Source organism: Phocoena sinus, chromosome 1 (assembly GCF_008692025.1).
Source record: "Phocoena sinus isolate mPhoSin1 chromosome 1, mPhoSin1.pri, whole genome shotgun sequence".
NCBI classification, from domain to species: domain Eukaryota; kingdom Metazoa; phylum Chordata; class Mammalia; order Artiodactyla; family Phocoenidae; genus Phocoena; species Phocoena sinus.
In genome coordinates, this window is record NC_045763.1 from 12,148,281 (window position 1) to 12,165,308 (window position 17,028).

General features: G+C 62.6%; 3 protein-coding genes and 1 long non-coding RNA gene across 9 annotated transcripts in view; all 4 read left to right on the forward strand.

The window, feature by feature from the left end:
- PLEKHM2 (pleckstrin homology and RUN domain containing M2) overlaps positions 1-4,487 on the forward strand; it is a 38,258-nt gene extending 33,771 nt beyond the window's left edge. For all 6 annotated transcript variants that reach the window (XM_032642941.1, XM_032642952.1, XM_032642961.1 and 3 more), the window contains 7 exons: positions 347-479; positions 718-908; positions 1,267-1,332; positions 2,053-2,212; positions 2,557-2,727; positions 2,810-2,926; positions 3,563-4,487. In XM_032642941.1, the coding sequence (XP_032498832.1) occupies positions 347-479; positions 718-908; positions 1,267-1,332; positions 2,053-2,212; positions 2,557-2,727; positions 2,810-2,926; positions 3,563-3,697 (973 nt within the window). In that variant the 3' untranslated portion in view covers positions 3,698-4,487. The remainder of the gene's footprint in view (positions 1-346; positions 480-717; positions 909-1,266; positions 1,333-2,052; positions 2,213-2,556; positions 2,728-2,809; positions 2,927-3,562) is intronic.
- Positions 4,488-6,114: 1,627 nt separating this feature from the next.
- SLC25A34 (solute carrier family 25 member 34) lies at positions 6,115-9,640 on the forward strand. Its single transcript, XM_032643456.1, has 5 exons — positions 6,115-6,659; positions 7,302-7,367; positions 7,468-7,620; positions 7,946-8,080; positions 8,730-9,640. The coding sequence occupies exons 1-5, from the start codon at positions 6,240-6,242 to the stop codon at positions 8,910-8,912; spliced, it is 957 nt and encodes a 318-aa protein (XP_032499347.1). The 5' UTR covers positions 6,115-6,239; the 3' UTR covers positions 8,913-9,640.
- A 4-nt stretch (positions 9,641-9,644) lies between these two features.
- On the forward strand, positions 9,645-10,279 carry LOC116759565. The gene is made up of 2 exons (XR_004351474.1): positions 9,645-9,974; positions 10,066-10,279. It is a non-coding gene; the product is annotated as an uncharacterized LOC116759565 (long non-coding RNA).
- A 177-nt stretch (positions 10,280-10,456) lies between these two features.
- TMEM82 (transmembrane protein 82) lies at positions 10,457-15,087 on the forward strand. The gene is made up of 6 exons (XM_032641128.1): positions 10,457-11,070; positions 11,213-11,285; positions 11,486-11,660; positions 12,256-12,673; positions 14,135-14,322; positions 14,651-15,087. Exons 1-6 carry the CDS (start codon positions 10,983-10,985, stop codon positions 14,738-14,740), a joined length of 1,032 nt encoding a protein of 343 aa, XP_032497019.1. The 5' UTR covers positions 10,457-10,982; the 3' UTR covers positions 14,741-15,087.
- Positions 15,088-17,028: the final 1,941 nt, after the last annotated feature.

Sequence of the window (17,028 nt, forward strand, 5' to 3'; positions counted from 1 at the left end):
GCGCAAGCCCGGCTGCGGGGCCTTGGGGCCACACGTGCCCCCTGTGCTTCCATACGGAAACTGTCCTGAGATCAGGTCTTTGTACAAGTCCTGCTGCTTCCCTTGAGGTCACAACCCAAGACCCCTCAGCCGCTGGGAAGGGTTAGGCCTTTCCCTGTCGTGGTTTGATGATCATGGACTGCTGCCGCGTCACTGCCCCACCCGCCACCCGGAGCTGTGGTTCCAGCCAGGTCCTCCCCGCAAGATCCTATGACCCCTTCAGGCCGGAAGTCCCCAGGACTGTGCCATGTCCCTTTGAGGGGTGGGGGCCTCAGGCCTCTGACAGCAAACCCCACTCCGCGTACAGGTTCTTCTTGGCTTCTTTGAAGTCAGCCATGATCAAGGGCTGTCGGGAACCACCCTACCCCAGCGTCCTGACTGATGCCACCATGGAGAAGCTGGCACTGGCCAAATTTGTGGCCCAGGAATCTAAGTGTGAGGTAAGCACCTGGGGAGGAGGGGGTGTCGTCCCCGAGATGACAGCCCTGGTATTAGGGTCAAGAGGTGCAAATAGGTGCAAATAACTGTCTTTAGCGTTTCTCCATCACCCACCTGGGAGGGGCTCTCCCTCCCGGCCTGTCCCCCTCCCCACTTGGGGTGTGTCCTGACCCCGCCAGCCAGCGGCCACTCCTGCTTCTGGCCCAGACCTCACCGCTCTGTCCCCTGCCCCCTCCCCAGGCGACCACTGTTACTGTGTGCTTCTACGGGCTTGTGCACTGGCAGGACCCCCAGGATGAGTCCCTGGGCCGCATCCCCTGCCACTGCTCACCCCCTGAGGGTGCCGTCACCAAAGAAGGCATGCTGCATTACAAGGCGGGCACCTCCTACCTGGGCAAGGAACACTGGAAGACGTGCTTCGTGGTGCTCAGGTGGGAGCCCCCGCAGCTCTGGCCCGGAGGTTGGGATGGGGGACAGCGCCCTCCCCGTCAAGGGCTTTGGAGCAGATATCCCCTGGGATCCCAGATCTTCTCTGTAGAGCCAGCCATCTGGGGCCCAGGGAAGCCCAGAAGGCCCCAGGTGAAGACTGGGGCTGTCCCCAGGGCTGGGGGCACGCACTCCCTGCTGTGCCTCTGCAGTTCTTCCTCCACCCTCCCTGCCGTAGGGCAGGCCCTGGGCTCCTTGGCCTCTGGGGTTCAGGCCCCAGCTTGTGGGGGTCCCTGGGATCTGTTCCACCTGGCCCCCAGTTCCTGGGACAGGCCTCACCCCTGCCACGTTGTGCCCCTGCAGCAACGGGATCCTCTACCAGTATCCCGACCGCACTGATGTCACCCCCCTGCTCTCAGTGAACATGGGGTGAGTGTCCTGGGCAATGGGAGGTGCCTGGCAGGTGTCGGGGCCCGTGTCGCTGCCTGAAGGTCAAGGCTCCGGCTGGGCCTGAGCCTCAGGGCTCCCATCCTCCCTGGCTTGAACTGGCTCTCCCTCCTGTCGGTTGAGCACCCCCCCTCGGCCCCACCCCCATTTAGTGCCCTGGGGTCTGCTGAGCTCTGGGTGAACAGGGAGAGGGTGGGGAAGCAAGACGAGCTTCCTGCCCGGCAAGGATCCCAACAGGTAGGGGAGGCGTCCCCCGATCTGATAGGGGAGGCGGTCCTTTCCCTGGGAAGCGCTTGACCTGATGGGGAGGATGGACACACACACACACACACACACACACACACGCACGCACGCACACACGCACGCGTGCGCGCGCTTGGAGGAAATATCCGGCCCGTAAGGGGAACAGGAATGAATGTGCACTGATTCTGAGAGGGCGGGAGCCAGGAGCTGATTCTCAGCCCCTCACCTGGCCCTGCTCAGGTATCTAGACGAACCTTGGTGATTGTGGATAAAAGGTCTTATACAGAAAAGGGGCAGGGCTGCCCAGCAGCTTTGCGCCTCTCCTTCGAGCCGGAGGGCTCTGGCCCACCTTCTGGTGTCCTCCAGCCCTCAGGACAACCCCAGGGGCTCCGCCTGTGCCCCTCGCCCCCCTGCCCCCTTGCTCCCTTGCTCCCGTTTCACCCTCCACCTCTGGCCCAGGGGGGAGCAGTGCGGTGGCTGTCGGAGATCCAGCACCACGGACCGGCCCCACGCCTTCCAGGTCATCCTCGCCGACCGGCCCTGCCTGGAGCTGAGCGCCGGCAGCGAGGCTGAGATGGCTGACTGGATGCAGCACCTCTGCCAGGCCGTGTCCAAAGGGGTGAGGGCCTCCTGCCCCACCGCTCACCACCTCCCAACCCCACCCCGGGTCCCCAGGGTCCCTTCCCCAAGCCCATGCGAGTCATGCAGCGGCCTCTGAGGACCAAGATGGGACTTCCAGGGGCCAGCCCAGGAGTGAACCCTGGAGGTTAGGGCCGCCTGTGGCCTGACGTTCCCACCATCACCCCTGTCGGCCCCTGTACTCCTGAGGTGGGCGGAGCCTGCCTGGCCTCTGGACGGAGGGGCAGAGGGGCTGGCAGGCCCCTGACGCGGGGAGTCCTGGTACAGACCAGCCCTGGAGAGCTCCAGCTTGCCTCTCCCCTCCGCTCTGCCGGCACCCTTCAGGTCATCCCCCAGGGGGTAACTCCCATCCCCTGCTGCCTGGTGGTCACGGATGGCCGCCTCTTCACGTGCCACGAGGACTGCCAGACCAGCTTCTTCCGCTCCCTGGGCACCGCCCAGCTGGCCGACATCAGCACCGTCTCCACTGAACCGGGCAAGGAGTACTGTGTCTTGGTGAGCCGGGTGGGGGGCGATGGAGGCAGGCCCTGCCGAAGGAGCGCTGTGTCTGCTCACCTGGGGCCCCCGCTCTCCCCAGGAGTTTTCCCAGGACAGCCAGCAGCCCCTCCCACCCTGGGTCATTTACCTGAGCTGCACATCTGAACTGGACCGATTCCTGTCTGCACTGAACTCCGGGTGGAAAACCATCTACCAGGTACCCAGCTGCCCAGGCCCCTGCGGAGTGGAGCCATTCCCTAGGGAAAGGAGCCCCTGCACGGCACAGACCGAGGCAGGAGTTGGGGGCCTGGGGCAGCACCATACTAGGAACTCTGAACGTGTAAAACCAAAGGGGCAAGACCCTGCCTCCCAGTGAGTGTGAGGCTAAAGCTAAGCACAGAGCCCAGGAAACGCCGTTCCTGCCCTTCTCAGTTCCCATGAAAAAGCCGGCATTAACTGCTTCCGGTGGGGCGAGAGCTGCGCCCGGATGATGGGGGCACGGAGCTCCGCACCATGCTGAGAGGGCCTCATCGAATGCCTGGACAGACCGCAGTCTTAGCGCGTGCTGGGCTGCCCCGCGGAAGCTGCGGACCAGCCCTGGGCGGAGTTCCACGGCCCGCCTCCCGGCCCCACCCCCAGCCCCCTCCTCCGAGAACCGGGGCCTTCCCTGGAAGGAGGCGGCTCGGGGAGCCGCACCCCGTCGGCCTGAGCCCCTCCTTGAGGAGCAGGAGATCTCAGCAGCGTGGATGTAGTTCCAGGGCAAGGTTACACCTGGTGCCGGGGAACCCCACGGCCCCTCGGCTCCCTGGGGGCTCTCAGTACAGCCCTCAGGTTCCCTGCACGCCCCACACAGGTGGACCTCCCCCGTAAGGCCATCCACGAAGCCTCCAACAAGAAGTTCGAGGACGCCCTGAGCCTCATCCACAGCGCCTGGCAGCGGAGCGACAGCCTGTGCCGGGGCAGAGCCTCCCGGGACCCCTGGTGCTGAGGCGGAGCTGGCGGGCGTCCCGGAGGGGCCGGAGAGGGAGGCACGCGAGCGGCTGCTGGGGCCAGGCTCCCACCCTCGTTCCCGGGCAGCAGAATCACCGACTGAGGCTTGAGACACGGTCTCCCTCCCAGGGATCCAGAACGGGTGCTCAGCACCCTGGGCCTCCTGCCTGGCAGGTGGCAACTGGGAAGTGCTGGGAGCAGAGGGTCCGAGCCCTATGGGCTCTGCAGATGCACGGCCCCCTTCCCCGGGGCCACCGCCTCACTCCACGAGGGGAGCAGGACTCAGAGGGCAGGAGCCCCTCTTCCTCCCCTGGGTCAGGGGCCCGGGCAGAGGCTTAGGCCGCCCTGGGGGCTCTGAGTGCCCGGCCATCCCTGTTCATGTTTGAACATTCACCCGGCTGGGAGGGAAGCTGGAACACCGCGGTCTCAGTGCATGTCTTCTCCTCACTAGCTCCATCCCCAAGCACACTGCTCCCTGCCTTCCAGGGCCCGGGAGTTTGCAGGGGGCCGGGATGGCCCTCCCTGGCTACCAGGAGGCCCTGCATGTCCACGGCCCCCTACCTCCCCTCCTCCAAACCTGGCAGTGCCCGTAGGACCCAGGGATCAGGCCATCTCCTTTTTGCCAGGAGCAAAGGGGAGGGAGGAGGGCTTGGAGAGGAGCAAAGCCCACCAGCCTGTGTCCCCTGCCTGGCTGGAGCCAGGTCCTTCCCAAGAGGGCCCTCTGGGGGAAGGGGTCAGGTGGCCTGGGTTTTGTTTTTTAAAATAAAATAGACATGTTATATTGCCAAGACTCGTCACTGGCCCTTTTTGACCATGGTGGAGGTGAGGGATCTTCGGCACCTCCTCTCAGGCCACTCGGCCCTTTGTTCCTCATTCATTCCACAAATGCTCTTCCGTCAGATGCTCTGTGCCCACACCGGGATCCAGATCACTGGCGGCTGCCCCCCAGCACTCACTGTGTGGAGGAGTTCGGGCCCTGGGAGCTTCTTGGCCGGACCTTTGCCCTCCTTCCTGTTTCCTGCAGTGGCCAGGGGAGGGCAGCCACCAGCTCGAGTCCCAGGCCGTGGCTACACTGCCAGGGCAGGGCACTCCTGCCTGCCCTGCCTCCCCCAGCTCTGGGGGCTGAGTGCCGGCCACTCGGGATCAACACGGGAGAATCCAGGCTGTCCCCAAGACCTCTTGTTGAGCTGCTACCCCGGGGCTGGCCGGAGGGTGCCCAGCCTGCCAGGCCTAGGAGGAGCTCTGCGGCCTCCAGGGCCTCACAGCTGGGAGGAAAGGGGTGGACACCTGGAAGAAGCAGGTGTGGAGGCCACAGAGGTGGGGTTCTGGGCAGGGCGGCCCTGCCTCTGGTTCTGATTGGGACTTGGGTGATGCAGGGTGGCCCTGGCAGGAGAGAGGTACCATGGGGCCGAGGCCGAGGTGGGCAAGGTGGTGCCGGCCCCTGACCTGAGCAGCCTGGCACCTGACAGTAGTGCCCAGGGCTGGGAGGTCCCTCTTCACGAGGCACAAAGGTCCGTTCCCATGCCTGGGCCTCTGCTCCGGAGAACCACAGCCCAGGAGCAGCTCCCACCAAGAGGAGAGGCAGGACTAGGGGGCAAGTCCTTACCAGGTGAGCGACCCAAGCTGCAAGGTCACTCCTTGAGACACAGTGGCCCTTATTTTTCTGTCTCCTACCCACCCAGGGCCCCCAGGCAGGGGGGGATGTGGGCCGCCTATTACTGAGTGAAGCGATGTGCTCGGCGTTCTTCACACATCTGTAATCCTCCAAAGAACCTCTGCAGTGGGCATCCGTATCCCCATCTTACAGATGGAGAGACCGAAGCGCCAAGAAAGGAACTGACTTGCCCAGGGCACACATAATAGCAGCTCCTGGGATTCCAGATCAGTTCCACACGACTCCAGAGCCCTCTGCTCTCACTGGCAGTGGGACCACAGACTGTGGGAGCCAGACTGGAAGACTGAGGCCGGGAAAGGGGACGGCACACAGTAGCAGGGGGGTGGGGCGGGGGGGGGGGGGGAGGCGTTGCTGAGTTGCTGAGAGGAGCCTCCCAAGCAGCTGCCTCTTGCCCAGGGCCCTGAGCTACAGCAGGACTGGGCAAGCCCGAGGGAGGGCAGCGGCACCAGCCCTTTGCCCAGGGCCAGAGGGAAGGCTGGAGGACCAGAGGGTCAGGAGGAGGTGTCTTGGCTGATTGGCACTTTCTGCCCCACCCCACCCCACCCCACCCCCACCCCCCCGTGTCTCCCTTGGGGCCCAGGTGACCTTTCCCCGAGATCCCAGGGTCCAGGCCCTCCCCGGCAGGGAGGTGTGGGGGACGTAGGAAGCTGGGATTGGTCCAGAGCCGGCGGGGGCGTGTCCCAGGCTCCCAGGAAGGAGCAGAGTAGGTGGACTCCTGAGATAGAGCAGGCCGCCTGGCAGCAGCCGGCCTCTCTGACCCGGACTTTTGCCCTCCAGACATGGCCCCAGGCTCCCTCCATCCCCAGCCCTGTGGCCCTGTGGGAGTGAAGACAGCCTAAGCACCGCCACCCCAGGGCCCGTGCCCATGCCCCTGACACGGGCACAGGCGGCCCCCGGCCCGGAGGCCAAGGAGACGGTGGCTCCAGCTGTGGACCTGGTGCTGGGCGCCTCGGCCTGTTGCCTGGCCTGTGTCTTCACCAACCCCCTGGAGGTGGTGAAGACGCGGCTGCAGCTGCAGGGGGAGCTGCAGGCCCGGGGCACCTATCCTCGGCACTACCGGGGCTTTGTGGCCTCTGTCGTCGCTGTGGCCCGTGCAGATGGGCTGTGCGGCCTGCAGAAGGGGCTGGCTGCTGGCCTCCTCTACCAGGGCCTCATGAACGGCGTCCGCTTCTACTGCTACAGCCTGGCATGCCAGGCCGGGCTCGCCCAGCAGCCAGGTGGCACCGTGGTCGCGGGCGCTGTGGCAGGGGCACTGGGAGCCTTCGTGGGGAGCCCTGCTTACCTGGTGAGTGCCTTGTCTCCATCTGCTCCCACCCTGGGACCCAGCTCCCATGGGGGCTCTGCAGCCTCCTGGGCTGGCCTCCGTGGAGCAGATGGGGTGGGGCTGCTCCCTGGGACATCCCTGCCCAGGCCTGGAATCTGCCCCTCGGTCCAGGGCACCAGGGCCTCGCCCTGAACCTTGCTCCCCTGGGGCCCCCGCCCCACTGGTCCTGAGCTGGGGGAGGGGGCAGAGGGTGGCAAGAGGTGTGCTAGCTCAGGGCCACGTGGTCACTTGTCTTCCTGCATGCCCTGTGCAAATTAAGCATAAAGCTTCCATCGAGAGCGGGCCCCACATCCCAGCCTGGACGCTACAGTTGTCATCTCTCTTGGTCCCCAGAGCAGCCTTCCAAGGGTGAGCAGACAGGCAGAGAGAAGGTTAAGTAACTTGTCCCAGGTCACAACCAGATGCAGACCCAAGCCGACTCCAGAGCCTCACCTCCAACCCTATTCCACACACACACACACACACACACCCCCAAAGCTGCAGGTGTGGGCTCAGGGAGGTCTGGGCGTCAGGGCCCGGGGACGGGTGCCCTCAACACGCACAGCTCATCCAGGGTCTTCTAAGGTTCCAGCCCCAGGCCTTGTGTCACCCCTGCTCTCACAGGTCAAAACGCAGCTGCAGGCCCAGACGGTGGCCGCGATGGCTGTGGGACACCAGCACCCTCACCAGGTGGGGACCGTCACTCCCCGGGGCTTCCCCGGCTGGGTGGGCTGGATGGGCCCCTGGGCGGGCAGGGGCCGCCCGGTGACCCTGTGCCCTCTCCCTGCAGAACGTACTGGATGCCTTGGGGACCATCTGGCGGCAGCGGGGCCTGGCGGGGCTGTGGCAGGGTGTGGGTGGGGCCGTGCCCCGGGTCATGGTCGGCTCGGCTGCTCAGCTGGCCACGTTCGCCTCCGCCAAGGCCTGGGTGCAAGAGCAACAGGTAAGGAGCGGGGGACACCCGCGCCCCTTATCGCGCCTCCACATCTCCAGCTGGATCCCACGCAGGGAAACCCAGGGCGTGGTGACAGGCCCCTTAAGAAAGCCGAGGGCCCTGGGTCCAGCAAGAGTGGAGAGTCCGCAGTGAACCCTCCAGCTGTAAAGGAGCTCAGGGCGGCGGGGGGCGGGGGGGGGAGTGGCCGGAGGGGCCTCATCAGCCCCCCTTTCCCTAGCTCTTCCAGCCCCCGGGCACTGAGAGGATGGGGTGGGCACCGCGTGGGGGAGGGGGGAGGACACTACAGGGCTCAGCAGCCTGTATGTCCCCACAGTGGCTCCCAGAGGACAGCTGGCTGGTGGCCCTGGCCGGGGGCATGGTCAGCAGCGTAGCCGTGGTCACAGTCATGACCCCCTTCGACGTGGCCAGCACGCGGCTGTACAATCAGCCTGTGGACGGAGCGGGCAGGGTGAGCAGGGGACAGAGTGGGGGAGGGCGCGGGAGCTGAACAGCATCCCCCAACACACACACACACACGCACGCACGCACAGCCAGAGACACGGAGAAGTGTGCCATACACACACACACACACACATTAATTCGGCTTGTTTGCTGAACACCTATGTCCCAAGCACGTACTAAGCATTTTCACACCTGGATGCTATTCTGTCCTCACAACAACTTTCGTTCTCCTGATGAGAAGACTGAGGCTCAGAGAGATCGAGTGACTTGCCTGAGGTCACACAGCCGGTGGGTGGGGGAGCCTGAACCGGAATTGAGTCCTGACCCCCCAGCCTCACAGGTGCACAGGGGCCATCACGTACACTGGTGCAAGGTGTGCCGAACACAGAGGTGCCCTCCACGGGCTGAGTTAGCGGTGAAATCCACCCGCGTGCCGCTAACCAAGCTGAGAGCCTGGCCTGGGGCTGTGGCTGCCTGGAGGAAGAGGCCCTGTTTTAACTTTCACAGCCCGAAGGGTTACTATTATGTGATTTGCCGAGCTTGGCGGAGTGCCCTTTCTGATGTGCCACAGAAGCCCATACACACAGACACACCCCATTGTGCCAGCCAGGGCCCCATGACACCTGTAGTGATGTCTGCCCTGTGTCTGTCCCCAGGGCCAGCTGTATGGCGGCCTCGCCGACTGCCTGGTGAAGATCTGGCGGCAGGAGGGCCCCCTGGCGCTCTACAAGGGTCTGGGCCCCACCTACCTGCGCCTGGGTCCCCACACCATCCTCAGCATGCTCTTCTGGGATGAGCTCCGGAAACTGGCCGGGCGGGCCCAGCACCAGGGCAGCTAGGCGGCGTCCTTCACCCTGACACAGCCGTGCCCTTGGCAGGAAGCGACGGCCTGCTCCACCTGGGAATGGCTGTCCAGGAGCCCGCCCAGGCCCAGGCCCTGCCGCAGGTTCGGGGAGAGTGTAGACAGCTGTGGTCAACCCAGCCCCATGGCCCACCCAGGGCCAACGGATCCTCCTTGAATCGCCACCCACTCTGTTCTCCAGAAAGTTTCTCTTCCCTCTCTGTCCTGGGTAACCTTATCCCATTGTTATAATAACTGCTTCAGGCTGTGAGCATTACCATGAGCTGGGCCACTTACGTGTGCCAGATCGCTTAGTCCTCACATGGTATGAGACCGTAAAATGCTCTGTTACTGATTCGGAAGCGGGGGCTCAGAAAGGTGAAGTGCTTTGACCAAAGCCACACAGCTTTGAAGGGGCAGAGAACCCAGCTCTGCCCAGCCCAGACCTGTGCCCTTGGCAAGAGCCAGGACCGTGGGTGCTGGGGTGCCCCTGAGGGATCGCTATACATGTGGGGAGGCCCTGGGGAGCACCGTGAGGCCGTAATGTCATCGTCTGTGCTAGACTGCCAGGGCCGCCGTCATAGAGGACCTCAGACTAGGCGGCTTAAACAACAGAACGTTACTTTCTCATAATTCTGGAGGCCAGATGTCTGATCAAGGTGTCGGCAGGGTTGGTTTCCTCTGAGGCCTCTCTTCTTGGCTTGCAGATGGCCGTCTTCTCCATGTCCCCACATGGTCTTCCCTCTGTGTGTCTGTGTCCTAGTCCCTTCTTATAAGGACACCAGTCATATTGGATTAGGATCCACCCTTAATGACCTCATGTTAATTTACTCATCAATACTTCCTTTGAGAATTGCTTTCTTTAGGACCCTGTCTCCAAAGAGTCACATTCTGAGGTTAGAACTTCAATATATGAATCTGGGGAGGGGGAGGGGACACAATTCAGCACATCAACTGAGGGCTTTTACTGAGGGTCCCCTAGGTGCCCAGCACTGTGGACATTTGCACAGATTCTCACGACAGTCCTGGAAGGTAGCGCTTGATGGTGCCCATTGTTCAGGTGAGCAGACTCAGGTCCCGGGAAAGGAAGTAACCTGCCCAAGGTAGTAGAGCTGGGCGACCTCATCCCAGGCTCTCTCCCCACGCTGCAGCCACCCTCCCACCATGGGCGTGTTCCTAAGGCCTGCACCGACCTTTGTGCTACAGAAGTGGATGCTGAGTCCCTGAAGGGGCAGGACTGGCGGAGAGGTCAAGCAGCCTGAACTACCTTCCCCGCCACACCCCATGTCTGCAAAGAGCTGCTCCCCAGGGGCAGCCCTACTGCACACTCCAAACCAATAAAGTTTTCTATTTTGTCTACTTCAACGACTCCCCTCTGCTAGCAGCCTCAGTCTCCCGACCCCCGAACCCACACCCTTGGTTCGCTCTCCTCGGTCTGAGAAAGGAGGATCCAAAAGAACTGGGGCGAGCCAGCCCCGCCCCGTAGGCCAAGTGAGGCCTGCCACCTAGTGGACACGGGGAGGATCGTCAAGGCGGGCTGCCCTACGGCGCAGGAGGGGAGGACCCAGAGCTGGATCCCATCCCCGGGCTGTGGCGGGAGAGACGCCCCCTTCCAGACCTTGGGCTGAGAGAGCAGAGCCTGACCTCAGGCTGTGGGGAGATCGAAGCCCCCCTTCCAGACCTTGGGCTGAGGGCGGGACCCAGACTGGAGGCTGGGGGAGGGCAGAAGAGGCGAGGCCTGGGGCTTCAGGAAGGGATGGGTGGCAAGGCCCAGGGGTGGGTTGGTCTCTGTCCTGAGAAAAGCAGGACAGAGACCGGCCCACCCAGAGATGCCCCCCTCACCCCATGCTGCCCAAATGGGGAGACCCTGGGCAGCGGTCTTAACCCAGCAGCCCAAAGGTTTAAGGCCCTGGCTCTCCTCCCCTCCTCTTCCCTCCCTTCCCCTCGCCTGGGCTTTTGACCCCTCCCAGCCCCTCCCCTCGCCTCCACCACCTTTGCCCGGTGGTGGTGACGTTGCGGTGTCTCTGGCGCAGACCAGGCCGGAGGCTGGGGCTGGATCCTGGCGGCCATGTTCTCCCTGCCGTCCCTCCCCTTCTGGCTCCCCAGCCTCCCCTCCCTTGAGTGGGGCTCCGGCCTCCTCGACGCCCTCCTGCAAGGTGAGCCCCTCCCCCATCCCCCTCAGCCCCACCCCCTCCGGGGCACCAGCCCGGCGCAAGACGAACCCCACCCACATGCGTCTCCCACCGCCCCCTCCTCTAACCCTACCAAGCTGCCTACCCTCCCTACTAACCCCGTCAGGCCTCGTCGGGGCCTGCGGAGTCTCCGTCCTGAACAACCTCCTGAAGGTCTACTTCTTCGTGGGCTGTACCAAGTGAGTGCCCGCCTCCCCGGCCCCCTCCCAGCCCCCTGGAGCCCACACTGCATGCGACTCTGGCCTCCTCCGAGGGCAGGACTGGGAGGGAGAGACCACCCGTCCTTAACCCCGAGGGTGTGGGTGGGGGCACCGTGACCCCCTCCAGGGACGAGGCTGGTGGTTCTGCTCCTCTGCCCGTGCCCCCTCTACCTCCACAGTGACCCGGAGCGGCGGCTTGAAAAGGAACGGCTGCGGGCCCAGTGGGCCTCGCTGGAGACCGTGCACCTGGCAGGGCTGGCCCTGATCCTGACCGTCGTGCAGGTCCGGGTGGCCGCCCTTGTGGTGCTCGAGTTCTCCCTCCGGGCTGTCTCCATGCTGCTTTCCCTGGACAAGGTAAGACCACAGGCAAGTGGTGGGTGAGGACTGCCCGGCCCTGGGCCCTAGTTTTCACCCCCAAATACAGGAAACTGGGCCCGGTTGTCATCGCCAAAGCCGAGCCTCCACTCAGAGTGGACACCACCCCAGTCCAAGAAGATAACACAGCAGCTCCCGGATGTCAAGAGCTTCCCGTGAGCCAGGCATGGTGCTAGATGCTTTGGGTGCATCACCTCATCCTCAGAACCACAGGGGATAAAAGTCTGCTGTGATCCCGATCTCACACATGGGAAACTAAGGCTCAGAGATGCCACGTGGCTTATCTGTGGCCAACGACCAGCAAGAAGTAGAGTCGGGCTTTGAACCCAGGCCTCGAAGGCTTTGAGCCACCACCCTTCAGCAAGCAGATAGGTCCCAAGTAGTAATCATGATTGAAATTAAGCTGAAAGAAATGATTCCAGTAGGGCTTGACCTGAAGGCAATATTCCCTCTTCGGGAACGGCCTCCCACAGAGTGGACCACCTGTACCTTGACACCCTCTGGGTCCCCGCGCGGTGAGGAGTGGGCTGAGCGCACACAATCGTGGCCCCTCTGTGCCCCCTCCCCCGCCCAGGGCGCCCGGGGCACCGAGAGGCTGCAGCTGTACCTACTGTGCCAGTACTCGCTGGGCTGCGGGCTGAGCTGCAGCCTGAGCTTCCTGCAGGAGGGCGCCCCGCACCGCACGCTGAACCTGCTGCTGGGCCTGGGACTGGCCGCGCTGCTCCGCTCGGGCACCCGGCGCCTCCGCCGCCACGTCTGCCAGCTCTACGAGCTGCACAGCAGCCAGCGCTACTGTGGGGTCTGCCTGGGCCTGCTGGCTGGCGCTTGCAGCCTCCCCCGGCTGCTGGGCCGCGCCCTGGCCGTGACCTTTGCAGTGGGCAACCTGACAGCCGTGACCCTCCTCAACCGGGACTTCCTGACCACCTCGGAGGCTGTGCGTTTCTGGATGCCGCTCACCATCTGCTACACCCTGCTGGTCATCTACATGCAGGGTGAGGGTCGCGGGCGGCAGTTCACTCACTCGACACTCACATCCCACCGTCTGACCCAGGCCCAGCGCTGTGCTAGGCCCTGGGGAGGCCGACGACACTCAGACCCTGCCCCTGCCATCCCAGAGCACCCAGCCTGCTAGCAGGGGCCACACAGTGGGGCAGCTCAGATAAGGGTGCAGCATGCAGGGGGAGCCTGGAGACACAGTACTTGAATTGCGCCTTGAAGGATAAGCAGGAGCCCCTGGGAGAGACAAGGGAGCAAAGGAGATCCTGGCAGAGGGAACCATAAATGCCAAAGCCCAGAAGTGAGACAAGGCGTGAAAACGGAGTGCTGTCACGGAGGCAAGTGGAGCAGATGAGGCTGGCTGGGTTCACAGGGGCCTGATGGAGAGCTGTCATCATCCTGGCAAGGCAGTGTGATGAGAAGCCATTGCAGGTTTTTTTTAATTTATTTTATTTTATTTTTTTATTTTTTACTTTTTTGCGGTACGCGGGCCTCTCACTGTTGTGGCCTCTCCCGTTGCGGAGCACAGGCTCCGGACGCACAGGCTCAGCGGCCATGGCTCACGGGCCCAGCCACTCCACGGCACGTGGGATCTTCCCGGACCAGGACACGAACCCGTGTCCCCTGCATCGGCAGGCGGACTCTCAACCACTGCGCCACCAGGGAAGCCCCATTGCAGGCTTTTAAGCAGGGGAAAGTGACCTGATCAGATCTGGGCTCTAGGAGGAGCCACCTGGCTGCAGGGTAGGGATGGGATGGAAGAGTCAGGACAAGGAAGGGCAGTCAGGCAGGCAGAACAGCAGGTACAAAGGCCCTGTGGTGGGAAGGAATCTAGCATGCTTGGTGAAAACTTGGATCACTGGGGCTAGAGAGCAAGGGGGACCAAGTCAGAGATGAGATAAGGTCGGAGAGGAGACTCCGGTCACATGGGGCAGGACCTCCCAAGGTGAGGAGTTTGGAGTTTATTCCAAATGCAGTGGGAAGTCCTGGGAGGATTGTAAGCAGGGGAATGATTTCACCTCGTTAGTGTGTTGGGAAGGCTACCAGTTGCTGAGTACACACTGAGTTGTAGGGTCAAGATCAGAAGACGGGAGCCCAGTGAGGAGCCTGCTGTGAGAGATGAAGGGCGCTGGGACCCAGATCTACTTGGTAGAAAGAGCTCATACGGCTTCCTGATGGATCGGATGAGGGAGTGCAGGAAATAGGAGTCAGGACACCTCCTGTCCTGACTGCAGGGGGAGACTGGGGGTGGGCAGTGAGGCCTGGGAGGAAGAAGCGCCCCTGTAGTTGCTGGGAGTGGGTGTGGGGTGAGAAGGAAGGGAGCGGGGCTGCCTGGGGAGGGGAAGGCACGCGCTGAGGAGAGCAGCGGGGGGGAGCTGGGGGTTCCAGACAGCCGACTCGGCTGGACCTCAGGGCAGGCAGACAGGCGGACGGTGACAGGGACCGTGTCTCTGCAGAGGAGCGGCAGCAGCATCCCAGCCTGCAGAGCCAGGTGCAGACGGTGCTGGTACGCATGTGCGGCCTCTTTCTGCTGCTGCTGACCGTGGGCCGCTGGCTGGACCTCGTGGGCATCTTCACTTCCCTGCTGGGCGAGTTCTGGTGCCTGCTGGACACCCGCACCCTGTTTGATCTTTGCCAGATACAGGTGGGCGCCCCCTCCCTGAACGTGCCCCAGACACTGAAGCCCCACTCCAGACAGCCCTGGGAGCCTCGACAAGTTTTCAGAAGAGCCGGGTGACCTCCCTTGGGGTGGGGGTCGGAGACAGCTGAAATCCCCTCTCCTACCTGGGGTTAACTTTTGACCCCTCGGTAGCCAGGGTCACTAGGAACGGGGCGGGCGCCCCCCACCCTATCCAGTGCCCCAGAAGACCCCGAACGGGAGGAAGGTCCTGAAAATCGGGAGGCTGAGGCCCCCCTGCGGGATGGGGGAACTGAGTGGCACCCTCCATCCCTTCCTCCCTGCCTGCCCTCAGGATTTTCCATCCCAGAGGCCTTCCGCGTCAGCTCCAAGCCAGCCCCGGCCCTCGGCACCTGCCCAGCCGCAGGGGACGGCCCCCTCCTGACTTACCTCAGCAAGGACCCAGAGTCTCTCAGAGCCGCCCGGGCTCACCTGGAGGCCTTGACCCCAGGATACTGCCTGGCGGCAGAACGGCAGGGCTGCCCCCCACCTGGAGCACTGGGGGCCCCCGGGAGGGAGGAGAGGATTTGGGGCTGGGCCCCTCAGAGGGTGGGGACGCATGGAGGCTGCTGGGTTAACCCTCTTTTTCTCAGGGTGGGCAGTGGATACAGCCCCTCAGCCCTGCCTTCCCGGAGCGTTGGGGGGTGGGGAGAGATTGTATCCTCAGAATGGCTTCCTCCTTTACCAACCTCCCTTGCCCTGTCCACAAACAGTAAAGGTGATTCTCTCAGATTTGTCTCAGAATCGTGAAGACACAGAGAGGTGAAGAGGCTTTTCTAAGGCCACAGAGCTCTCTGACTGAGGCAGGCTCCTGGGATATGGGCCAGCTGGGTCCCTGGGGTTCAGGAATTTGATATCGTTGTGGCTGAGGAGATGACCGGGATGCAGTGGCGTGGATGGGCACGTGGTCTGGGACTCACCTGCTTCTTGGGTGGATGTCCCATCCTAGGCTAAGAAACAACTGGAGCGAGTATGATGCCTAGGCCTCTATTGGTGCCCTTGGTCCCCAGCCTCTGACCCTGACACGAGGATCCTTCCCGTCTCAGCCCTGTTCAGCCTTGTATCCCCTGCAGGGCCCAGCTCATGAAGGCCACAGAGTATATGGAAAATGGTTGGGTACCAGCTCCCCTGCTTACCTGCTGTGTGGCCTTGGGTAGGCCACTGCCCGTCTCTGAGCCTGTCAGGAGAACAACTACCATGTGTTGGGCACTGCGCTGAGCATTTTTATTATCTCATTTCATTTTAACATCAGCCCCAAGAGGCAGGTACTCTTATCCCTTTTTAGATTCAGAAACCGAGGCTCAGAGAGACTAAGTAACTTGCTCAAGGACACACAGCTAGTTAGTGGCAAGACAGGATTTGAATCAGATAGCCTGACCCGCAGAGTTCAAGTGCTGTGCATGTTCCCTGCTCCCCACTTCTTGTTGAAGAATTGGGGCCAGGGAAACTAACAGAGGTGGGCGTAAAAAATATGGCAGGTCCATTCCTGGTAGGTTCTGGAATGTTGTTCCCACCACCTTCTGTCCAGGTTAGCCTGAGGCTCTACCCACACCCATGTTCTGGCCCAGGCACCCAGCCCACGAGGTAGTTTGTGTCCATGGGGATTGAGGGCCCCAACTCAGAGGCCCTTTCCCAGGAGGGACCCCATAGAGCAAAGGAGACTGCCAGCCAGGGGGCTTCCAAAGGGGTTGTGAGGGTCAGGTTGTCTGGGAGATGCAGGGGAGGCAGCAGGGAGGAGGTGGGACCTGGAGAAGGTTCTTTGAGGATTCCAGGCTCTAATGGGTCCCACTTCTCATCAAAGCCCACCGTGGTCACCCAAAGTCTACTGCTTTGGAGCAGACAGAGTCTGGCCTAAGATTCCACTCCCCACCCTGGGTGCACCTGAGATACAGGGACAGGCTGGCCCCAAGGCCAGACGGGGCGGTTTCAGCTCATTCCTCCAGGAATGGCCACCAACAGACAGTTCGAGCCCAACTTCTGATCCCCTGCTCTCCATCCCACCCCCAGGAGGGGCCTTTCAGCCCCAGAGTAACTGAGGTGGGGGAAGTGCCTGTGGATGCCCCTCCCCCAATACAGAACCCAGCCCCCCTCTGCCTGGGAGTGTGCTTGGTTCCCTCTGGGCAGGAAACTTGCCCCAGTCTAGGAGGAAATGGCTCAGTGAGGTGAGCACAAGGCCAGCCGCTTGCCAGAGCCAGACTGGACACCGGGTTCCAACTCAGGCCTGATGTTTTTGCTGGAAGGTTCCCTGGCCTCCCAGCCCCCCACACAGCCCGGGACCCGGTGGGGACAGGGCTGGGAGGAGATTGGACTTGACAGTCCTTTCCTTTTTATGGGCACAGGGACTGTTTTCCAAACAAAAAATGGGCCACGTGGGCTGGAATAGTATTCTTTTCTTATCTATTAAATTATTTTTGTGAAAAATCTGACAAGGGTATAAAAATTAGATCGCTCTAGTGAGCCCTACCAAACAAAGAGGACTAGGCCTGAAGTCCAGAGGGTAGAGGAAATCGAAAAGGTACGGTCTGCAACAGGGGCATGAAGCTGAACTTGTTCTGCCACGGACCATGAGATCCCAGATCCTGGGCCTGAAACAACATCCCTGCTGAGAGGGAGTGGTACCTCTGGAGCACCTGGGATTGGGGTGAGCCTTCCTCCTCCCTCCTGAGCCCCCGC

Bases quoted from the DNA above. Each gene is read 5' to 3' on its own strand.
- SLC25A34 (XM_032643456.1), top strand. From the start codon at position 6,240: ATGCCCCTGACACGGGCACAGGCGGCCCCCGGCCCGGAGGCCAAGGAG. The intron at 7,368-7,467 runs GTGGGGACCGTC...CTCTCCCTGCAG, and splicing joins GACACCAGCACCCTCACCAG to AACGTACTGGATGCCTTGGG. The intron at 7,621-7,945 runs GTAAGGAGCGGG...ATGTCCCCACAG, and splicing joins CCTGGGTGCAAGAGCAACAG to TGGCTCCCAGAGGACAGCTG.
- TMEM82 (XM_032641128.1), top strand. From the start codon at position 10,983: ATGTTCTCCCTGCCGTCCCTCCCCTTCTGGCTCCCCAGCCTCCCCTCC. The intron at 12,674-14,134 runs GTGAGGGTCGCG...GTGTCTCTGCAG, and splicing joins GCTGGTCATCTACATGCAGG to AGGAGCGGCAGCAGCATCCC. The intron at 14,323-14,650 runs GTGGGCGCCCCC...GCCTGCCCTCAG, and splicing joins TTGATCTTTGCCAGATACAG to GATTTTCCATCCCAGAGGCC.